Here is a 20,386-nt window from a genome sequence, read left to right as displayed (position 1 = left end):
TTCAGAGGCAGTGCTCAGCTTCCAAATCCTGCTGCTAGGCAGTCGGGGGCGGAGAGCCTTCCGATGATAGACAGGTGAAAGGCCCAATCCAGTCTTCGGACAAGTCCCGCGCCTCGGGCCACCGCCCACGGAGATAGTAAACTGCGCAAGGCGCCACCCACTCAACTCAGTGACTCCGGGCAGTCACTGAAGACTGATCTTCGACCTGCTGGCAGTCTCCAGGCAATTTTAACACTAGGATCGATGTCTGGAATACTACGGCAGCCAGAGCGCGGCAATTAACTGAACGCTGACCTTAGGGAGAATTCTCCATTCATTGCCTCTGCGGAGAGAGCAGTTACACGACCAAAATGAGGCAACTAGCTCAATAGAAGCCAAAAGTACCTCAACACATTTGTGAACTGTAAGGCCGAGATCTAGAGTCTGTTAAGGTAGTTTCCTATGGATGATTCTTCCTGTGTCATCAGCTGTGTAAAACCCAACCCAAAACACTATCAGCAGAAGTTTTACTGTCTTGAATTCCTCTTCGAAAAGACTGAAGAGCTTGATGAAATTAGGGATTAGTCAAACTCTAATAATGCTGGCCATGGCCACTCGTCCCAGGCAGCAAGCAAGAAAGAGCAGCTATTTCAGGAGATAACATACCCAGATTTAGGGGTTTGGAACACAAGATTTTGTGAGCAAGAGGCAGGGTTCCAAAGAGCCTTCAGTTTCAGGGATCTACTTGAGAGTTAAGAGGCAACTTCTTGTTCCTGTTTGCAACTACGATCAAATCTTTTTTTTTTTTTTTTTTTTTTTAATATTTGGCTGCACCAGGTCTTAGTTGCATGGCACACGGGATCTTAGTTGCTGCATGCGGGATCTAGTTCCCCGACCAGGGCTTGAACCCAGGCCCCCTGCATTGGGAGCCTGGAGTCTTAACCACGGGGCCACCAGGGAAGTCCCCAATCAAATCTTATCTGTACAAACACAGGTGAGAATCTGGGATGAGAAGCCACCCAACTCCAAAGGTCTTGATAATAGTTCTTCAGTTTTTTTTTTCTGGTGAAATGGCTCACCGCTATCCTACATATGCCTCTATGAGGTAGATAAAAATATTAAAATCTCAATTTGGCAGAAGAGCCAAATATTGTGGCATTATACTCCAGAATAATAGTGATATTTAGAATCTTACCAACTGGCTCTTCTAGAAAAAGTTCAAGTTCAGAATGTGCTGACACCTGATGGTAAGCTAAAAAACATGCCCTTCTCATTACAGGGCTTTACCCAGAAAAAAAAAATATTCTCAGAGAAGGTGCTTTTTGAATTGACTAGAGAAATCTGAAATCACATTTTAGAGAGGGAATTCCTTACCATCTTTACATCCTCTTTCGGAAGACAGGTTAGAACCTAGGTTCAAATCCTAGGTCCACTATTTACTAGCTATGTGACCTCAAGCAAGTTAATTAACCTCTCTGTGCTTCAGCTGTCATCTAAAAAAAAAAAAGTACCTACCTAACAGGTTAGCAGTAAATGAGTTAATATAAGTAAAGCACTTAGAAGAACAATGTTTGTAAGCCTCAATTACGAATCATGCACAAATATAACTGTAATTCTTAGATGGCTTACAGATAATAAAAATTTAAGATGATTCAAAAGTTGTCTGGAAGAGGGCAGAGGACTCCCAACCACATGGTAGGCACACGAGCAAGTATGTTAAGTGATAATTCTGTGTTTAGTGTAATGGTGTTGTTAAAAAGAAACAAGCCCCAAATGGAGTCACTTGTGTTGAGCCCCACCAAGATTTAACACCTAACCTAACTGCAGTTTCAACCTCTATCAGGAGTAGAATCTTAAACCAATCACTCTGGAATTTCCTGAACAACACTAGTGAGGTAATCTGCCTGATAAGACCCCTTGCTTCCTATAAGGGAATGTGACCTTCCCTAATACAATCCACTCTTTCTTCTGCCTATTGAAAACTTTCCATTTTGCACAACTCCTAGGAGTGCCTTTCTATTTACTAGGCGGGATGCTGCCCGATTCATGAGTTGTTTAGTAGGCCAAGTAGATTTTCAGATTTACTCAGTTGATGTTTGTGTTTTAAGTGTTGAGCTGTGTTGAAGCAGGATTAAAGAAATGACTGAATTAAGTGTGATCTTTTCTTTTATTGTTTTTCCAACTTTCTGAACAAAAATCCAAAAGGATAGCAACACTAAAGTGGATGATGAATATTTGCTGAAGCCTTCCACATGTCTTTGGGTAAAAAAAAAGGGAAAACAATCCATGTGGGACTGAGTTCATCTTCCTGACACACACAATGCACTTACGCCTTAAGAAACTCAGAGGAAAGCTCTACGGCCGCCACTGTGAGACCAGACGGGAACCCGAAGGCAAAAGGGCAGTGGTCTGTGAGTAGCAAGCCGAAATACGACACCAAGGAACTGAAATAGGATTATTCCACTTGAAACGTGACTCCCGGCGAGGCACTTACCCTCAGAGTTCCCGGAAAGTGAGGGCGGTCGGGCCCACTAAACAAGAGAATTTGCGCCCGACCGCGTCAGTAAGGTGCTTTGAAATCACCTGGCGAACGGCATGCTAGACAAAGATAAAACGGCCAGCGCAAGTGAAACTAGTCCGGGTTCGCGAAAGCACTCGGCCCAAAAAGCCTGATCAGAAAGACGGGAGGGCTGGGGAGAGTCGCGAAGTGTAGCCCCAGGCTGGGTCGCCGCCCCGGAACTGAGCCGACGCCCGTGGGACGAGAGGGGCGGGACAGGCATCGGGGCGGGACTCCCACCGGCCGCCCGGCCTGCCCAGTCCCGGAGGGAGAGAACAGAGGATCCGGGCACCAGCCGAGGAGCCGGGCACTATCTCTACCTGCGGCGAGTCGCCGCTACAGCCGCCGCCGGGCTACCCACCCCACACCGCCAGGAGACCCAACGCAGCGTGCACCCGCGCAACAGACGCACGGCGGCCGCGACCCCACAGCCGGCGCCGCTGACGTCAGGGCGACGTCAGAGCGGACGCCGCGGCGGGGCGGGAGCTGGGACGGCGAAGGAGGGCGTTTTCGGAGCACGCGCTGGGCTGGGGCCGCTGACGTCGGGCTCAGGTGCGCGCGCTCGCTCGCCCGCCCGAGCGCGGCCCAGGTGGCGGCTCGCAGCTCCAGGTGGCGGCCTGCAGCGGTGAGGGGGCGACCGGCGGCGCGTCCGCACGCTGTCCAGGCGGCGCGGGAGACCGGGCGGGGTCGGGGTTAGGGGAGCGGCGGGAGGGCGCCTCGGCTTGCACTCACGTGACGGCCGGGGAGGTTGGGGTGGGGGCGGCGAGCTGGGTGGGCCTGGGCCCCCGAGGGCGAGACGAATTGTCCGGCCCCACCCCTCGCGGGCCTGCCCGTCGCAGTGCAGGACCTTCCTTGGGGCTGGGGCCGGACCCGCCGCGCAGCTTCCCTGGGCAGCCTGGTCCTCTGCCGCGGCCCACCCGACCGCCGGAGCTGACAGGAGTTGTCTTCCCCGTAGGGCCGCGGCGAGAGGGTGAGAGTCCGCGCTTTCCGAGGGAGCTGCGCCGGCCTCGGCCCCGCGGGGTCCCACCGCACCCGAGAGGATGGAGAGCCTCCCCCGACGCCCCAGCAGGGCCCGCGATCCCACGCTGGCCGGCCCTCGCTAGCTGCTCGAAATTTGCGTTTTATCCACCACCTAGGCCTTGTTTCCTGAGTCAGTGGCGTTGTGGTTCCAAAGAAATGGAAGAAAAGGAGCGATGTGACCGACTCCGTTCGGTCCTCCTGCCTTGAGGCCTGGTTGGCATTTGCAGAAAGGAAAATACAGCAAGAAAATCGTGTGTTTTTGGAAGGGGTAGAAGAGGAGGGTGGAAGAAGGAAAACAAGGTCTTAGATTTTATATGATTTTTTAAAACTTCTGCACTTCGACAGTGGTGGCAAAATACACTAAATCCGAAAGTTATCTTTGTTTTGAGAAGAGGGGGATTATTGTTCCTTCTGATTACAGCCTTTTCTCCCCGTGACAAAGCATAAATCATGGACATCAGAAAATAAGGTAGACCTCAGGAATCCTGCAAAGACTGAGAAGCTTACATTCCTCCTCAGGAGGAAAGAGTGGGGTGTTTTTAGCCCTCTCTGGAACCTAAAACGAAAAACATGAGTTGCGTGCCATGGAAAGGAGACAAGGCCAAATCCGAATCATTGGAGCTGCCCCAGGCTACACCCCTACAAATCTACCATGAGAAGCAGCGCAGGGAGCTTTGTGCTCTGCACGCCCTCAATAACGTCTTCCAGGACAGCAATGCCTTCACCCGGGACACGCTGCAAGAGATTTTCCAGAGGTAGGGGACTCCTTCTTGGTGCCTCTATCTTTCTGTGCTCTTTTTGAATTTCTGCGCGTGGGGCAGCGTCTCTGCTGCATAAACCTTCAAACCAACAGGAATTGTTAGCTAAATGCTGTTAGCAGGTATAAGGGACACAGGAATGGGAAAGTGAATAATCAGGACCATTTACTGAGCACTTAACAGTGGGCTGGGCACAGTGCTAAGAGCCTCAGTGGTGTTACCTCAAGTGATCCCTTCTACAATCCATTGGAATCTGTGTTGTCATTTCCATTTTATGGATAAAGACAGGGCTCAGAGAAGTTCAGTAATTTGCCCAAGGTAACATAACAAGAGATGAAGCCAGGCTTGAATCCGGGTTTGTTGTTGCTGTGCTGTTGACCACTATGCTGTTAATGCCTGTCAAGTCCTGTCCCCAAGGAGTTTAGAGTCTAGAAGGGGGACAAGATACGTACACACTCAGTCACCTGTCATCAGGGTTGGAATGTAGTGGGTTCCATAAGAAGGGTATATACACAGCGCTCAGCTTTTCTACGAGGCCGTGTGCTGGGGCTGGTGCTTTTCATATAGTGTTTTGTGTAGCTCTCCTAACAGTAGATTTACTGTCTCTATTTTACTGATAAACAGAAAGAAAGGTCAGGTAATTTGTCCAAATAGCTTCTAAGTAGCAAAGCTGTGATTTGAAGCTGACTCTAGGTCCCCTCCCCTTTCTACTTCATTCTAGAGGGCCTTTCTTATCCACTTTCCAAACACTACCGGACAGGTTGATAGAAGTTCAGCTTTCTTCTGTCAGCTTTGATGTTCTAAAATTCTTCTCTCAAAGGGTATGAGAAATGGTTCTGCAGTGGCTGGTTCAGCACGTGTGCTGTCCATAGCAACTCTGACGGTGCGCCTGTCTCACTACGCCAGCTTATAAAGAGTTATCCCGCTCAATTCTCAGTGCAGAGAAAGCCCAAGAATTCTTCAAGCAATGTATATTGGCAGTTCCAGAAGACCCTTCTCTGACTCCATTCAGAAATGAAATGATTGCCCCAGAGGGCCTGAATTACAGCTGGGAACAACCTATTTGGGGTGATTTATGAAGCATAGGTATGGACCACTTACCCTGAAAGAACCGTAGGCCCTCTCTTAAAAGAATGTTAATCCCAGTGTGCTGACAAAATTGTAATGAGAGTAATTATTTTCCAGTGTCAGTAATAACCATAGTAATGCCTTAGCAGGGCAGATGTGTCCTTTGCATCATGGCCATCATCTGGCAAGTAGAATTAACTCTTTTCAGGAAACAGGGCCCTGGGAGGTGAGATAACTTGTCTCAGATTGCTAGGTCGTGTAGCTGAAAGCAGAAAGGAGGCCAGTCCCTTAGACTGCTTCCTTTTGGCAGCCATTAATATATCTTCTTCTCCTAATTGGATATTTTCAGATTATTTCCTAATCGAAGTCTAGGGAGAAGAAAAAGACTGACAGTGAGTCCTTGAACTTGCTTGGTACTTGGTACTCTGTGACAGCCCTGCAACAACCTTATCAGTAGTGATCCTAGGAAACTAGGTTTCCATTTAAGCAATTTGCCCAGTTTCACTCACTAGTCAATGTCAATTCCAAGATTCAGTGTGTCCATTCAGAAGTTTTCCACTTCTCTAAATTTGGCCTGGATCTGACATGATGATGATCACTAACACAGATGAACACTCACTCTGTGCAAAGCACTGTTCTGAGTGCTTTCCTTGTGTTAACTCACTCCTGACACCAATCTTAAGGGTAGATCCTGGGACTTCCTTGGCGGTCCAGTGGTTAAGACTCCGCACTTCCACTGCAGGGGGCGCTGGTTGGATCCCTGGTCAGGGAGATAACATCCCACATGCTGTGCGGCCAAAAAAAAAAAAAAAAGGTAGATCCTGTTATTTTTCATCTTTCCAGATGAGGGAACAGAGTTCACAGAGCTATTAGTTGTAGGATTTGGTCCCAAGCTTTGTGAATGGAGGGCCTGCTTTCCTATCTGCTCTGCTACTTCCTGAGTATTGGGAAGGTGTCTCAGAGCAATTACATCATCAGTAGCTGTTCACCCTGCTAGGAAGTTGGGCCTGGGTTTGAAGATGTGGACTATAAGCTGTTTGTGGATAATAGCAGGACTTTTTCAGCTATGTTTTCCCTGAATGAAAGAACGCTAAATATTTGCTAAACACTCACATGGAACCAAAGTTCTATTCCTGGCTTTTGAAGCTTTAGCAAGTTGTACTACATTCCCCCAGGTACCTATCAGCACAAGATCCACCTCAGAGTAACAGCAGACCAGTACATATGAGAATATCTGTACCCTACCACTCCAGAGGTGGAATTCTGTATGGAGTATTTAATATGGGAAGATTCGGTGTGGATAAATAGAAACAAAGAAGTGTGAAAGGGATGAGAGGAAAAAACAAAGGGAGGAGAGGTGAGGGAGAGGAGATAGAATTTTTTAAACGAGAAACATTTACTAGCTGCCTTCAGTATGCCAGGCACCACTACACACTGTAAAGAAAACAAGCTGAACAAGACTCAGCTGCAGAGAAGTACGTCTTAGAACTATCCATTGACCCGGCCTTGAGAAAAGACTTAAGTGAATTTAGAACCATGGAATTCAGAGCAATCTAAAGGGAAAAAAATAATCCATTTGGATTTTAACAGAAAAGAAGAGTAATGTTGGCAGTAATGTTAACTAGATAATTTTAAATTCCCAGATCTTAAGTTATATGCTTTCTTGAAGATGTGGCTGATGAATGGTAGAAATGGGACACAATTTTTGATTAATGACATTTGTTGAGAGGAAGTTCATTCTAGCAGTTGAATTTTAGCCAGACAGAATACAAAAGCAGGGTGGAGTTTCAATGCAGTTGTGGGTATGAGATGACTCATGGCTGGAATAGAAATGAATAGGAATTTAGACAGGACTAAGCTAATGACTCGGCAGCAACACAGGAACAGGGAAGAGAGGAGTCAGGTGTGACAGGCTCAATCCAGGATTTGAAGATAGTGGTCACAAAGAGATCATTGGTTTGAAAAGGATGAACAACTGCAATTGGAGAAAAGGTCAGACTATAAGAGATTATAGATACTGGTGAACATCCTCTACCACAGAGAAGCCCTCCTGCCTCCCCATTAAAAAGTCCCTGAGCACACATTTAAAGGAAGGCGTCACATTTAAAGGTATGGCGGTTGTAAATGGAGAAAAGGTGTTGTTGAGTGTTAATCTCTAGAGATTTAAATTTTCTCATCCAAGGGCTGGACAGACTCCTCCTCGTCATCATCATCGCCAGCACCTACAGAGTACTTTTGTGTACCTGGCGCTGTGATCTGTGCTTTATGTATTTAAGCTGTGCTTTATGTATTTAATAATTTAAAAACACATTAGGAAGTTCTGAGCCATATTTTCTAAGGTCACACCTCAGAACTTATAAAAAGGAAAAAATTAAGGGAAAAAAGGAATCTTGATGACATGTTTCCACATTTCCTTTTCATTCAAACCTGAAACATCACCTTAGCCAGACACAGTGGTAACTATAAGAGAGGACCAGAGACTTAACTGAGGGCACAGACAACAGTGGAGAGACCTGGACTAGAATCCATCTTCTCAGTTGTAGATCACTTCAAATCGTATGGCTCTAACCTCTGCGTATGGTGACAAAAATGAGAGGCTAGCGTATAGTCCAGAATTTCCGTGGAAATAATTAAGACAGTCCTGAATAGGAGTTTGCCGAGGAGTCTCAAGAAAACATTCCATTGGGACAGAGTAGAATTCCCATGGAATTCAGTGGGATCAGTGTGTTGAAATATCCAGGAGACTGTTCATTGTAGCTTTAGGTTTAGAGGTGGAATCCCAGCTCTGCCACTCACTAGCTGTATATGACTGTACAAGTCACCATAACCTCTTTGTACCTCAGCTTCCTTACTTACACTATGGGGTTAATTTCTATCTCAAGATTGTTGGAAGGATTAAGTGATAAATCTCATAAAAATAGCCAACACAGTGGGCACTTGATTATTGTCAAAGTAAAAACAAGCACTGGTATAATGGGCACACTGGATGGATCCCACTTACTCAAATGGCCACTCTTCTAGGAGTGAGTTGGAAACCATTCTTAGCATTTCCTACATTGATTGGTTTGACAGACACATGGTTATGCAGTTGCCAATGCCCAGCTGTGAGAGATACAGAGGAGATGAGTCATCCCCTTTGCTTTGGGAATTTACTATTTTGTTGGACATGTATAAAATAAGTGAATTCTTCAATGATCCTATAAGATAGGAATCATTCCCATTTTTACAGAGAAGCTAACAGGCATGGAGACTAAATCTCAGAATTGATATTGATTCTGCTTGGATATGAACTCAGATGTGTGTGGTCCTCCTGATCTCCCTCCTTTTTCTGCTGCACTGGAGCCAGGAAGGATTCCATGGAAGAGGTAGGATGTTAGGTTGAGCTTGAAGAAGCTTTAGGATTTAGCTTGAAACAGGAACTAGGATAAAAGAAGAGAGGCCACATGGTCATGGTACCTGAAGTACACTAAGCCCAATGAAAGGGAAACAGCAGGTCAAGTGGGGCTGGGAGGGTTGGAGTTGGCCAACCAGGCAACTGGCTCTACTGACAGTTCTTATGTAAGTGAGTGAAATGATACCTTGGTGAAGGTGGCAGGAACATAAAGCCTGAATAGGTGGAAGGAGCATTTGGAAGCAAGGAGGTCAGTTTAGGAACCTGTGTCAAAAAATCCAGGTGTGGGACTTCTCTGGTGGTCCAGTGGTTAAGACGCTTCCAATACAGGGGACGAGGGCTCGATGCCTGGTCGGGGAACTAAGATCCCACATGTTGCATGGTGCAGCCAAAAGATTAAAATATTTTTTTTTAAATCCAGGTGTGAGGTGAGGAGCCTCCAGTTAGGGGAGAGATAGTAGGAATAGACAGGCAAGGATTTGAATCTGAGATTGATGTAGGACAAGGAGAAGAGACACTTGGAACACTAGTCCTAGAAGATGCACCTCAAAAAAAATGTGTGGTCAAACCTGTTTGGGAGCTGAAACCTTTTGTACACCCTCTCCCCGAGACTCAAGGTAAATATTAGCATATTAGGGGCTTCAAGAAAACCTGTAGGAAACCTGTTTACTTGATTCATTCAGCTATTGTATTAAATGCCTCTGTGATCCTCTGAGGAGCGCATTGCGGGGAAACGCAGCACTAAGGTTTGAGCTTGGTAGGGAGTTAGATGGTGAAAGAGGTGGAGGACTCAGCAGCTTCTTTGCTGGAACCTTCATGCGTCTACTGGCTGGAGACTTCTCTGAAGGTATTGAGAAGCTACTGAAAAGTTGGTGAAGGGAGAGTAACTTGATATATCTTGAGATAGACTTTCATAGGCTTTCTCATTTAATCCAAGTGCCCAAGAACCCACTGAGAGCCTTTGTCCTGTTAAGCTACATTTTAGGCCCAGGCCAAGGGACTCAGCTGGCCTTTCCTCTTATCAGCCCACCGCCACCAGCCACTCTGATTCATGAGTCCTTGCCGTAAGACAGGAAGCAGAACTTTGGATTCAAACAAACCCGAGTTTGAATCCTAGTTCTGTCATCTATAAGGGAAGTGATCACGGGCTAGTCATTTTAAATCACCAAACTTCAGTTTCTAAACCCATAAAATGGTAATAATTCATAGCTTCTTGTGAGGATTAAATGAGATACATATATGAAAGCATCTATCATCAGGCATGGCAGAGAAGTTTTCACTAAACGGTATTTATTGTCACAGGTAAAACAAAGTTTGGTTGCAGAGTGGAGTTTAGTGTCCTCAGATCCCCTTCTTTGCTAACTCTGGAGGCTAGCATATAAGCCCTTATTATTTTAAGGGTCCGCTAATATTTACAGGGCAAGAGAGAGGGAAAACAAAATAAACATGGAAAACATTTCAACAAACGTCCCTCGAGCACCTGTCATGTGCCAGGTATTCTTTGAGGTCTGGTGATGGGTAGAGAAGGCCCCTGCTGTCTTTCTAGTGTGGAAAAACACGCAGGTCAGAAAACACGTCCAGTAGTAACACGAGCTATAATTAAAGCAGGTGGATGTAAGAGGAAATGACTGGGAGAAACGTAAGGTTGGGTGGTCAGAAAAGGCCTCTAGGGCAATAACACTTGAGACCCAAAAAATGAGGAGCAGAGCAAGTGGAGATCTAGGGGAAGAGGATTCCAGACAGCGGGAACAGTGAGTGCAAAGGCCCTCCAGTGAGAAAGAGCTTTGTGTGTTCAGATTGCAGAGAAAAGATGTTTGTGCTAAGAGGTAGGGAGGAGGTCAGCAGAATCCTAAGGGCCTTGCAGGCCAGAGGAAGTAGTTTAGATCGTATTTAAGTGCTTTGGGAGCCTTGGAGGGTTTAAGTAGTGGCAGGGGTATGTTTTATGTTGGAAAAATATCAGTATGGTTGCTGTATATAGAGTATAAGATTTCTTAAGTTTTTAGAGTTGACCTAAAGATCTGATTCTCTCCTGGAGATGGCATTTAGCAACCTCCTAGACATCCGCTCTCCACTTTTATTCCTGAGGAACTCACGTCATTTCCCTTCCTCCCCTTCACACAGAGGTGAAAGGCATGCTGCCCCTTCCTTCAAGATGGCCTTTCCTCAGGTCCTGGCCTGCGCCGCCTATGAAAGCAAATTAATAGGATTGGGAATGCCTTCAGAACTGACCTTGTCATGAGATGGAGGAGTGGCTAAAGAGGCCTGGGCAAAGGTGGCTTAAAGCCAGTGAGCAAACCACACTGCAGTTGAGTTTTGTTTATCTGGTAGAAAATTTTTTTCCAATTTGTGTTTGTTTTTTTTTTTTAATTCAGGTATTTTACACACGTGTATATTCAGAATACCTTTAGGTGGTTCATGAATTTCAGTTTAATATGGGCCTTACTACTTTATATTGCCTTATGTGGTCCCAGTTCATACATTTATGTTACCTGTCTGAGCCCCTGTAGGCCTTTGAGTATTTAATGATTGATGATTACCAAGTATGCAAGCCTTAAACAGAAAGCATTTAAAGTGTAAGAAATACTACCCATGCAATCAAACTATCAAATACTATTTTTAATGTTAAAAAAAAGGCTGTATCAAGGCAGAAAGATCAGCAAGGAAGAAGACTGCAGAAATGGGAAGACTGGGGATTTCATAGATGAGACTGCTTCGTGGAACATTCTCTGTATCCATTGAATTCACTGGAGACATACTTTCTAAATGGCAGGCAGATAGGCCCCACTGCTACTGAATTATTGTTTTTCATAAAAGGAAAGGTAATCCCTAGGGAAGCAGGAGCCCAGACTTCAAAATACTTTGGTGAGAACTCGTTACATTTACTTGAATGGGAGGAAACAAGCTTCCAGGGGCAGTGGTGTAAAGTGCTCTTTTGTCCCTGCCAGTGCAGGGCCAGGAGGGGTTATGTTGACCAGCAAGTCTCAGCTTTCCTCCTTTCACATTTGCAGGTTGTCTCCAAACACCATGGTGACCCCCCACAAGAAGAGCATGCTGGGAAATGGGAACTACGATGTGAACGTCATTATGGCAGCACTTCAAACCAAAGGCTATGAAGCTGTTTGGTGGGACAAGCGCAGGTAATTGAACCAGGCTTGACTTGATGAGAACTGGCATTCAGCCGGGGAGGTGGCCAGTGGTGGTGTTACAGCTGGGGAATCCGGGGGAGTTGGCTGCTGCAGAGCCCAATACCGTTTCTGTTCTGCAGGGATGTCGGCGCCATTGCTCTCACTAACGTTATGGGCTTCATCATGAATCTGCCCTCCAGCCTGTGTTGGGGTCCACTGAAGTTGCCACTCAAAAGGCAGCATTGGATCTGTGTTCGAGAGGTGGGAGGTGCCTACTACAACCTCGACTCCAAACTGAAGATGCCCGAATGGATTGGAGGCGAGGGCGAGCTCAGGTACCTGTGTGGCTGATGTAGTGGCAAGTTGAGCTTATCTTTGGACAAAGGAAATGAAATTCCTAGTTCCTTGGGTCCTCTCCTTATTGTCACTTAGAATCATAGGGTTTCAGACTTTAAAAAGACCTGAATCTTTGATGGCCCATGAAGACATTAAATCCCATTGGTAGAGAAGTCCCATTACCTGGGATGCTGGCTTTCTAGTCTGGCGGGACTGGCATTGTAACATTCTCCAACTTGACAGTATAGCTGCCAGTTCAATGAAAGGAAGGCAAACATTTGGGCCAGAGGGGGCTAAATTTCCCTGGAACCAAAGAAGAAACTCCTTCTTCTTCTTCTTTTTCTTTTTTTTTACAATTATAAGTCCTTTAGAGTACTTTGGGCTCTGTTCCTCACAGAACTGGCTACTGTTGGCAGCAACATATGAGGATGAGCAAAAATTCAGATTGGAAATTTAACTGGACAGATTGAGGGGTAACCAAATGTGGACTCCTCCAAGAACAGATCACTACTAGAGCGTGTTTAGGGCAGCCAAGGGTAAAAATAACAAGGGTCCTGTCTGGCGAACATGTGGCCCCAAGACTGGAGTTTGCAATTTTACTAGCATTTTCATTTTCTCTTTCATCTACCCTTTTTTCCTGTAGGAAATTTTTAAAACATCATTTGCGAGGAAAGAACTGTGAACTCCTGCTGGTGGTACCAGAAGAGGTGGAGGCCCATCAGAGTTGGAGGGCTGATGTGTAACACAGTTCTACCCAGCCTTCCCTCACCTCAACCCCCGAAATCCTCTGTGATGTGCTGTGGCCTCTACAGTGGGTCTGCCCTTGCCACGTCCCCAAACATCTCATCGGGTTTTTCCCCTCAGATTTGACAGTGCAATAGGACAGACATGTAGACTGTTACAGAACCAACCAGCGTTACTTGTTCTGGGAAAGGAAAGTAGGAGCTCTGTGTGCTTAAGGCAAGCTATGGAAGACTTTTGTTTTATTTAAGAGAGGAGAAAGAAAGGTGGGTCTTAGCTTATTTCCCCGTTTCTCTGAGGACTTGCCAGAGGCTTTGCTGGAGTTCACTGCTGCTCTGACTCACCTGGAGATGCTGTCTTCACTTCCCCTTTCCTGGCAACCAGTGGGTCTGAAGACACAGTACAGGCAAAGCCCATGCTGACGGGTTTGAAGGACTTAGAGCAAAAAGGCCTCTCAGGAAACCATCTCCAAAACTGCAGCAGCAGTACAGCATGCTGTCTCCAACCCTTAATGCCGCCCTTACCCCGTTTTTAAGAGTGGTTTATGGCCATCCTTGGAGTTTTATAATGAAAAGTTCTCTAATCCATGCCGGGCGGTTGAATCCTGCGATATTCTAGTGTGACAGGGTGAGCTAGATACCTAAGAGGATGTGGCCAGAACCAGGCTGGGGCAGGCATGGGCAGCCTGTCCGCCTCACTCCAGCATCATCCCTCCCACTTCACTGCATTGCACTGGTTTAGGAGGCTTTGAGGCACAAGATAGGCAAAAGGGCAGTTTTCCCAGCTGACCCACTCTGGCAAAAATCAGGAAAAAAATAAGACTGCCTTTGACATCAAATACTACTAGTTTGAGACAGAGTTGGGCAAGGAAAGTATTGGGAAGATAAGCCTTCAGAGACCTGGAGCAGCTAGAATGGGTAGAAGTCCTAGGCTTGGAGTCACTGTAGTGACAAGAAGCAGAGCCCTCACATTGGGTGGATATGTGCATTACGCTTTGTCATCTCTCTGTAGCTTCCTTTACAGATCAGCTGAGAATGGACCCGCCCCCTACCTCTTTAAATAGTTGTAGGCCACTTTTCTCCCCGTAACTTGGGAAAACAAAAGAAGTAAGGGTCATACTACACCGCCTGTCACCACAGTGGCTGTGGTTGTCTCAGGGCAGGCGGGCAGGCAAGGATGGCCTGTCCAGCCCTCACAGGTCAGTGGTTTCGGCAGGTCTGAGAGCTGCCCCACTGGCCAGACCTCTCCAATAGCAGAGCCAGCCTGGGGCTTGCATGTCCAGCCTGAGCAAGCTTAACGGGATGAAGCTGAGGCTTTCTCCCCACTGTGACTGGAGTGCATGTTTACACCAGCACTTTTTCTGCACATGTATCTTCAATCCAACAAGGCCATTTTTTATGCTGAGTAACAAGTGGCCGCACTCAGCAAGTGGCCGCATTCTCTTCTGCACCATTTTCTACACCAGACCTGCTTGGCACCACAGGGAGCTCTTCGCCCCTGCACAGACATTCCAACCACCACCAGCCAGAAGTTACAGCCAACCTTGCTCATTGTCACAAGCAGGACCTTGGGTCCATTGGCACTGTCAGTGATGTAAGCCATTTCCTGGGAGGAGAAGGAAACTCCTCGCCACCAATCTGCTGGGGCCTGTGCAAACGGCACTTCAAAGGAGTCCCCATGCACTTGGAGTCCATGAGCCAGTGGGATATATGCAAAGACGCTTAAACATTTCAGGGCTGGTTTCTCTGTTCATATCCAATTCTGGTGCTTAGGAACAGGGACCTATGCTGATGCCCAAGGGCAAAAGGCCCCACTTCCTATAAGAAAGGGGGCAGGCCTGACCCTGATGCCCAGTAAGGGGCAACCCTAGGCTTTTTGTTTTTCTTGCTTTTATTCCTTTTTGTTGGCCTTGTGCTGGGTTTGTTTACAAAAGATGTATTTTGTTTAACCAAATATTAAAAATGGAAAACTCCATACATAAATTTCATCTGTCTGAATTCTATAATTATGTACATTAAAAAAAGTGAAGTTTAGTATGATGCTGCTTTGGAAGGAATTCACTACCACCATAAGTCATCTTTTAGAGACATACTGTGCTTTGGCCAGACCTCTCTCACTTCAAAAATCCAGACAAAATACTCACCAAGTAGGACTTGATTCAGAAAAAGCCCGAGACTTTTCGACTTAATTTGTAAAAACTAGGCTCCACAACATGAAGAACCCCTAACCCTAATCTTAAGTACAAGTTTTCTTTACTGACAAGTGACTGTTCTTCCCTGGTTAATCTTCCCTGGAAGATTATGTATTTTCACAGAGGACCTGGGAGGCCCCAGCACCAAGTACATAGCAGGATTCCGAGCCAGACTGACTAGATTTGAATTCAGATCAGGCATTTTCTATTCAGCCTGGAACAGATCACTTAACCTTTCTGGGACTGTTTTCCTCTTCTGTAAAATGAGAATACTATACCACCTCCTAAATTGTATAGTATAGTTCCAGCAACCCACATAAAAGACTTAGTATTGTTACTAGCACAATGCCAATAAAAATGTGTGTGAAATGGAAAAATTACAAGTTCAAAAATAGGGCTACAGTTGGATTCACTGTCAATAGCTCATGAGCAATTACAATCGATCCTCAAACAGCACAGGTTTGAACTCGGGGGGTCCACTTACACGTGAACTTTTTTCAAGAAATACTACAGTGCCACATGAACTGTGATTGGTTGGACAGAAGACACAGAGGGCCAATGATTTTTAAAAGAAATGCACAGGCATTTGACTGCAAGGAGCGTCAGTTCCCCTAACCCCGTGTTGTTCAAGGGTCAACTGTATTTTCAAAAAGAACAAACCCAAGGTGTTCTATTTGCAACCTTCCTATCCCCAGACTAGATAGCAATACTATGTCATTCTTTGCAAGTTCTTTATAATTATTGTTTTTTCTTTTTTTTCCCTTTGGCCGAGCTTCACAGCATGTGGGATCTTAGTTCCCCAAACAGGGATCGAACCCGTGTTGCCTGCAGTGGAAGCACAGAGTCCTAACTACTGGACCACCAGGGAATTCCCCCTTCATAACTGTATAATGTCATTGTAGACTGTGCAAGTACATGGACCCAATCCTTTGCTGGTGGATCTGAAACTGATTGCTTGAACTCAGAGAGGTTCTTGGTCAAAGACGAATTTTTTTTTAACCTCGGGGAATTTAACTAACGTGGGCCTAAGGGATCAGTCGGTATTAAACGGTGGTGCTGGCTCAGGTGAGAGAAAATGTGAGGGGCAGTTTTCTTTGTCCTAAAATGGTCTAAATAATTTCAAGGTATGTATGACGAGCACTTGGAAGACATTTTTGGTTGGAATCATTTTTTAATATTTAAATAGAAAAAGTGAGCACTGACTTTTTTTTCTCTTTTAGACACACACACGTCTAACAGCTGAAATATGCAGAGGAAATGAGCTCCTGCTCTGTCCTCCACAGTCCCCACGTTGTGGCTGAAGCTGTTGCCAGCCCTCTCTCCATCCTTTCCAACATACACAGAAATTCACAGCACAGCTGTAATGCATTCTATCTCGTGTGCACGTCCCTCCCCAACATCCCCATTCTTAAAAACCGAACAGTCGTTAATGGTCAGGGGCACATCCTTCCCGATGGCATCAGTTCCTACCCCACAATGGGATAGTGAGGAGATCTTCCGTCAGAAGTAATTTAGTGAAAGGGGTGGGATGGCCGGAGCTGGAGTAACCATCTGCATTGCTGCACTCTGGTATCAGAGTGAGGACAGAAGACATAAGTCAGGAGAGCATGGAGGGCACAGTTGCAAGTGAGGAGTCTCTCCATGAGACAATGTGGGGAGAATTCTCCCCACCAGGTTTAGATAAATCAATGTGCCAAAGTTCAAAAAAAAAAAAAAATAAAAAAAATCCAATAATCAGCAGTTCAAACACTATTGAATTTTCAAACTTCTCCCACCAAGACAGGCCAAACATAGCAGTAACAATCTAGATCTTTCCAGGAAGTGAAGGTAGAGCCCCGGGCATTCCTCCTGACAGCCCTGTATTAGGCCCTAGAAGTATCTGGAAAAGAAAAGGAGGGGTGTAAGGCATTGTACAGACCTAGGGCTCTCATTTTCATCATCATCATTTTCTCATTTTCATCCAGGCAGACAAGGTCTATGAAAACAATGCTGAGGGCACAGTCAGGCACCTAAAGGAGGGTGGGCCGGATCCCAATCCCTTCCGGCACACTAACCGCCCTACCTAGGTGCCGGAGGAATAAACAACTTATGTCTCCACTACTGGCAACAAGCCCAGGGTCTGGGCTCACCTGCCGCTGCTGCAGCTGCTGCTGCTGCTCCATCTGCAACTTCTCAGTCTCAAAGACGACCGGAAGAACCAGGATCATGAAGGAAGTGGTTCCAATCCACAAGGCTGCCCTGGAAAACCTGCGGAGGGAGCATGAGCACGACGGCAAGACAAAAATACACAGCTTCACCAAGACCTCACCAGTAACCGAATCTCTCACCCTGCACGTTCCGATGTTCTTGGTAGGCGTGTTCTACCCAACTCTTGCACTGTACTCCTACCGGAAACAGGAGGAGCAGTTCTAGAGACTGTACGTCTAGTGAGAGCAGTCTGAACATTCTCCCGAGTTCTCACAGTGCTACTTATACGTTAATTATATCACATAATCTGAGCTGATCCTCACAACGACCCTGCCTAATAAGAATCCTCACTTTACAGACGAGGAAACAGAGACCAAGAAAGGTTAAAGTAGCACCAGTCCAAGGTCACTCAGTGATCCAACCTAGGTCTGCGGCTCCCAAAGCCCGTGTTCATTCAGGGCACCTAGTCACCCCAGGCACACCCCAATGTCTTTGTCCTCGTCCCTTACCTGTACATTTTTTGAGCCACGAAGAGGGAGAGATCAAAAGTGGCTCCAGCCGCAGACCGGACTCTCTCGGGGAACATCTCCGTCAGACCCCACAGTCTCTCCGACAGAGTCTCATCTAACTGTGGTGGAGGAGGCGCGGATATGGGCCGAAGCAGCGGTAACCACCCCCCGACGCCGGGACATGCCGGTCTCCTGGAGCTAGGGCACCCCGGCCCCAGCGGAGCCTCACCCCGCCTCCCAGAGACGCCTCTGCTCGGACCTCTCCAGGCTCCGCGACGCGCCTTCGTCCCGCTCCTGCAGCACGCGGAGCCCTCACCCCCGCTCCCCGCCCGCACCCTCCCAGCCCCGCTCCGCCCCGCAGTGCCCAGTACCTCCTCGTCGTCTTCCTCCTCCAGCTCCTCCTCAGGCTTCTCGGCATCGCCTTTCGGAAGCAATTCGTCCGGGGACAGCGGCGCCCCAGGGCCCGCGGCGGCGGCGGCGGCGGCAGCCATGGCTGTGGGGAACACCGGAAGCGGAAGAGAAGAGGCGAGTGCGGCGCCGACGGCGGACAGAGCCGCCCTTCCGGGAGCCGGAGGCTGGAGAGCTGGGGAAGAGCGCTGCCCTCTGGTAGGCGGGCTTCACCGGCCTTCAGCAAAGGGCGGCCGGGAGGTCGGAGAACGTGAGACACGTGGGAAACTTATTAAAGCCCTGAATCGGGGTGCGTCAGCGGTTAATTCTGTTCTGTGGGCTTAGGGTGAGCCCGAAAATCTGCATTTTAACAAGCCTCCCAGAGATCGCACGTAGACAAACACGAATCCAGTTTCATTTCCCTGAGGGCTGTTTTTGGTAGGAGCAAAGTAGAGATTTGGAGATGTATTGGTCTTCTGGGAAAACGTCAAGTAAACAGTCCCAATGTACTAAAACAAAGGCGAGAGTGTACCAGGCACTGTTTGTACGTGCGAAGGGCGGGGGTGGGAGGGGCGTTCATTTAATCTTTGCATCAACCCACTGAGGTGCTACTATCCCCATGTTTTTTGGCCGGGCCATGCCGCATGCAGGAACTTAGTTCCCCAACCAGGGATGGAACCAGTGCCCACTGCATTGGGAGCCGCAAGTCTTAACCACTGGACTACCAGGGAAGTCCCTATTGTCCCCATTTTAGAAATGAGGAGATTGAGGCACAGTACAGGGTTGCTGCAAGTATTTCTGGAGGATGGATTTCAAGATGTGGGTTTGCTGGCCAAAACGTATGAACATTTAAAATTTTGGTAGGTATTAGCTAATTGCCCTCGGAATTATTATATCACATACTTTCACAATAGCAAATGAAAGTGTCCTTTTCTCCACACCCTCCCCAGCATTAGGTATTATCCATATTTTCATATGATGGATGAAAATGCTCCTTTTTATAATGTGTCCCACAAGTTATTAATACAAGGGTAGTTTGATATACCTCTTTAGACAACTGACCATGGAACCGAAGAATCTCAGGATTGGACAGTCCTGATCCTTATCTGATACTTGAGAGACTTGTCCTGTGTTTACATATTCTGGGGAGGGGGGGCGGGGTTTGCACTTTCTCCAGATAGAGTGTCCTCTTTATCTTTGGACAGGGCAGCTCTAACTACAAAAAGTCTTCATGTCACAAAAGGGTGCCTACTGTCTGATTCCACTAGGTAAAGTTAAAAGACAGGCAAAACCAATCTATGGTGAGAAAGGTAGTGATTCCCTTTGAGGAGGAAGAGGAGGTAGTATTTGGGAAGGCAGGAGAGTGTCTGGGGTGCTGGTAAAGTTCTATTTCTTGACGTGTGTGGTGTTTCCATGGGTATGCCCATTTTGGATAATTCGTCAGGCTGTACATTTATGAATTATACTTTTTGCATGTATTTAAATTTTTTTTTAAAGTAGGCTCGAAACCAAGCAGGATCCTGTGGGTCCCTCCCAGGTACAAATCCTTTCCCTGTCCCTGTTTCTTGTTTGTAGGAAATAGGCTTCTTTCAGCTTCCCTGACCTTCCCTGAGTTCCAAAGGTTAGGTTCAAACAGTTGCTAATCAGGGAAGGGAGGGAAAGCAGAAACAAAGGAGGAGCAGTCAAGAAACAGTGCAGCGATCCTGGTTCCTCCTCAAGAGATATACATAACCTTTGGGTTCTTCTGCAGGAACTAAGGTCCCCACGCAGGTGCAGGATGGTAAACTCAGGCTGAGAGCAAGATTCCTGCAGCACCGCCCTGTTACCTCACCACCAACCAATCAGAAGAAAGTCTGCACACAGTGGAAGATAAGGAAGACTCTGACCCTCTCCCCAAATGATTCTCCCAGAATCTTTGGAGTCCGCCTTCTCCCCAGGTTGCTGACCTCCTGAATAAAGCAAGCTTTTTTTCCAACCAGCACTTGTCTGAGTATTGGCTTTTGAGCAGTGAGCAGCTGAACCAGAGTTGGTAACAGGCTAGCTCTACATAAATGCAAGGGCAATCAGATGCCAATGGCTTTGGATTCTCTTATGGGCTCTTTTAAGAAATGCTGGAAGACCAACACTCTTCCTTTTT

The 20,386-nt window shown here is 46.9% G+C and overlaps 2 protein-coding genes and 1 long non-coding RNA gene across 6 annotated transcripts; 2 read left to right on the top strand and 1 right to left on the bottom strand.

Annotated features, from left to right (window-relative positions):
* Positions 1 to 2,823: 2,823 nt before the first annotated feature.
* Positions 2,824 to 16,098, top strand: JOSD1 (Josephin domain containing 1). Of its 4 annotated transcripts, XM_027107679.1 has the most exons (6): positions 4,198 to 4,311; positions 5,135 to 5,400; positions 10,895 to 11,078; positions 11,782 to 11,910; positions 12,039 to 12,233; positions 12,878 to 16,098. In XM_027107679.1, the coding sequence occupies exons 3-6, from the start codon at positions 11,014 to 11,016 to the stop codon at positions 12,975 to 12,977; spliced, it is 489 nt and encodes a 162-aa protein (XP_026963480.1). In that variant the 5' UTR covers positions 4,198 to 4,311; positions 5,135 to 5,400; positions 10,895 to 11,013; the 3' UTR covers positions 12,978 to 16,098. The 4 variants fall into 4 exon arrangements, with proteins under 4 accessions (XP_026963478.1, XP_026963477.1, XP_026963479.1 ...); XM_027107677.1 differs by lacking the exons at positions 5,135 to 5,400; positions 10,895 to 11,078 and adding an exon at positions 2,824 to 3,088 and having other exon boundaries at positions 3,492 to 4,311; XM_027107676.1 differs by lacking the exons at positions 5,135 to 5,400; positions 10,895 to 11,078 and adding an exon at positions 2,824 to 3,161 and having other exon boundaries at positions 3,492 to 4,311.
* A 219-nt stretch (positions 16,099 to 16,317) lies between these two features.
* TOMM22 (translocase of outer mitochondrial membrane 22) lies at positions 16,318 to 18,374 on the bottom strand. Its single transcript, XM_027107680.1, has 4 exons — positions 18,234 to 18,374; positions 17,863 to 17,981; positions 17,296 to 17,413; positions 16,318 to 17,045 (listed from the first exon to the last, which is right to left on the bottom strand). The coding sequence occupies exons 1-4, from the start codon at positions 18,351 to 18,353 to the stop codon at positions 16,971 to 16,973; spliced, it is 432 nt and encodes a 143-aa protein (XP_026963481.1). The 5' UTR covers positions 18,354 to 18,374; the 3' UTR covers positions 16,318 to 16,970.
* Positions 18,350 to 20,227, top strand: LOC113621040 (uncharacterized). Its single transcript, XR_003433007.1, has 2 exons — positions 18,350 to 19,109; positions 20,000 to 20,227. It is a non-coding gene; the product is annotated as an uncharacterized LOC113621040 (long non-coding RNA).
* The last annotated feature ends 159 nt before the right edge of the window (positions 20,228 to 20,386 follow it).

This window comes from Aethalodelphis obliquidens, unplaced genomic scaffold (genome assembly GCF_003676395.1).
Source record: "Aethalodelphis obliquidens isolate GAN/ISIS:26980383/991018 unplaced genomic scaffold, ASM367639v1 scaffold8, whole genome shotgun sequence".
Classification (NCBI taxonomy): domain Eukaryota; kingdom Metazoa; phylum Chordata; class Mammalia; order Artiodactyla; family Delphinidae; genus Aethalodelphis; species Aethalodelphis obliquidens.
Note: the sequence above shows the minus strand (reverse complement) of the source record. Positions and strands in the feature narration are given on the sequence as shown.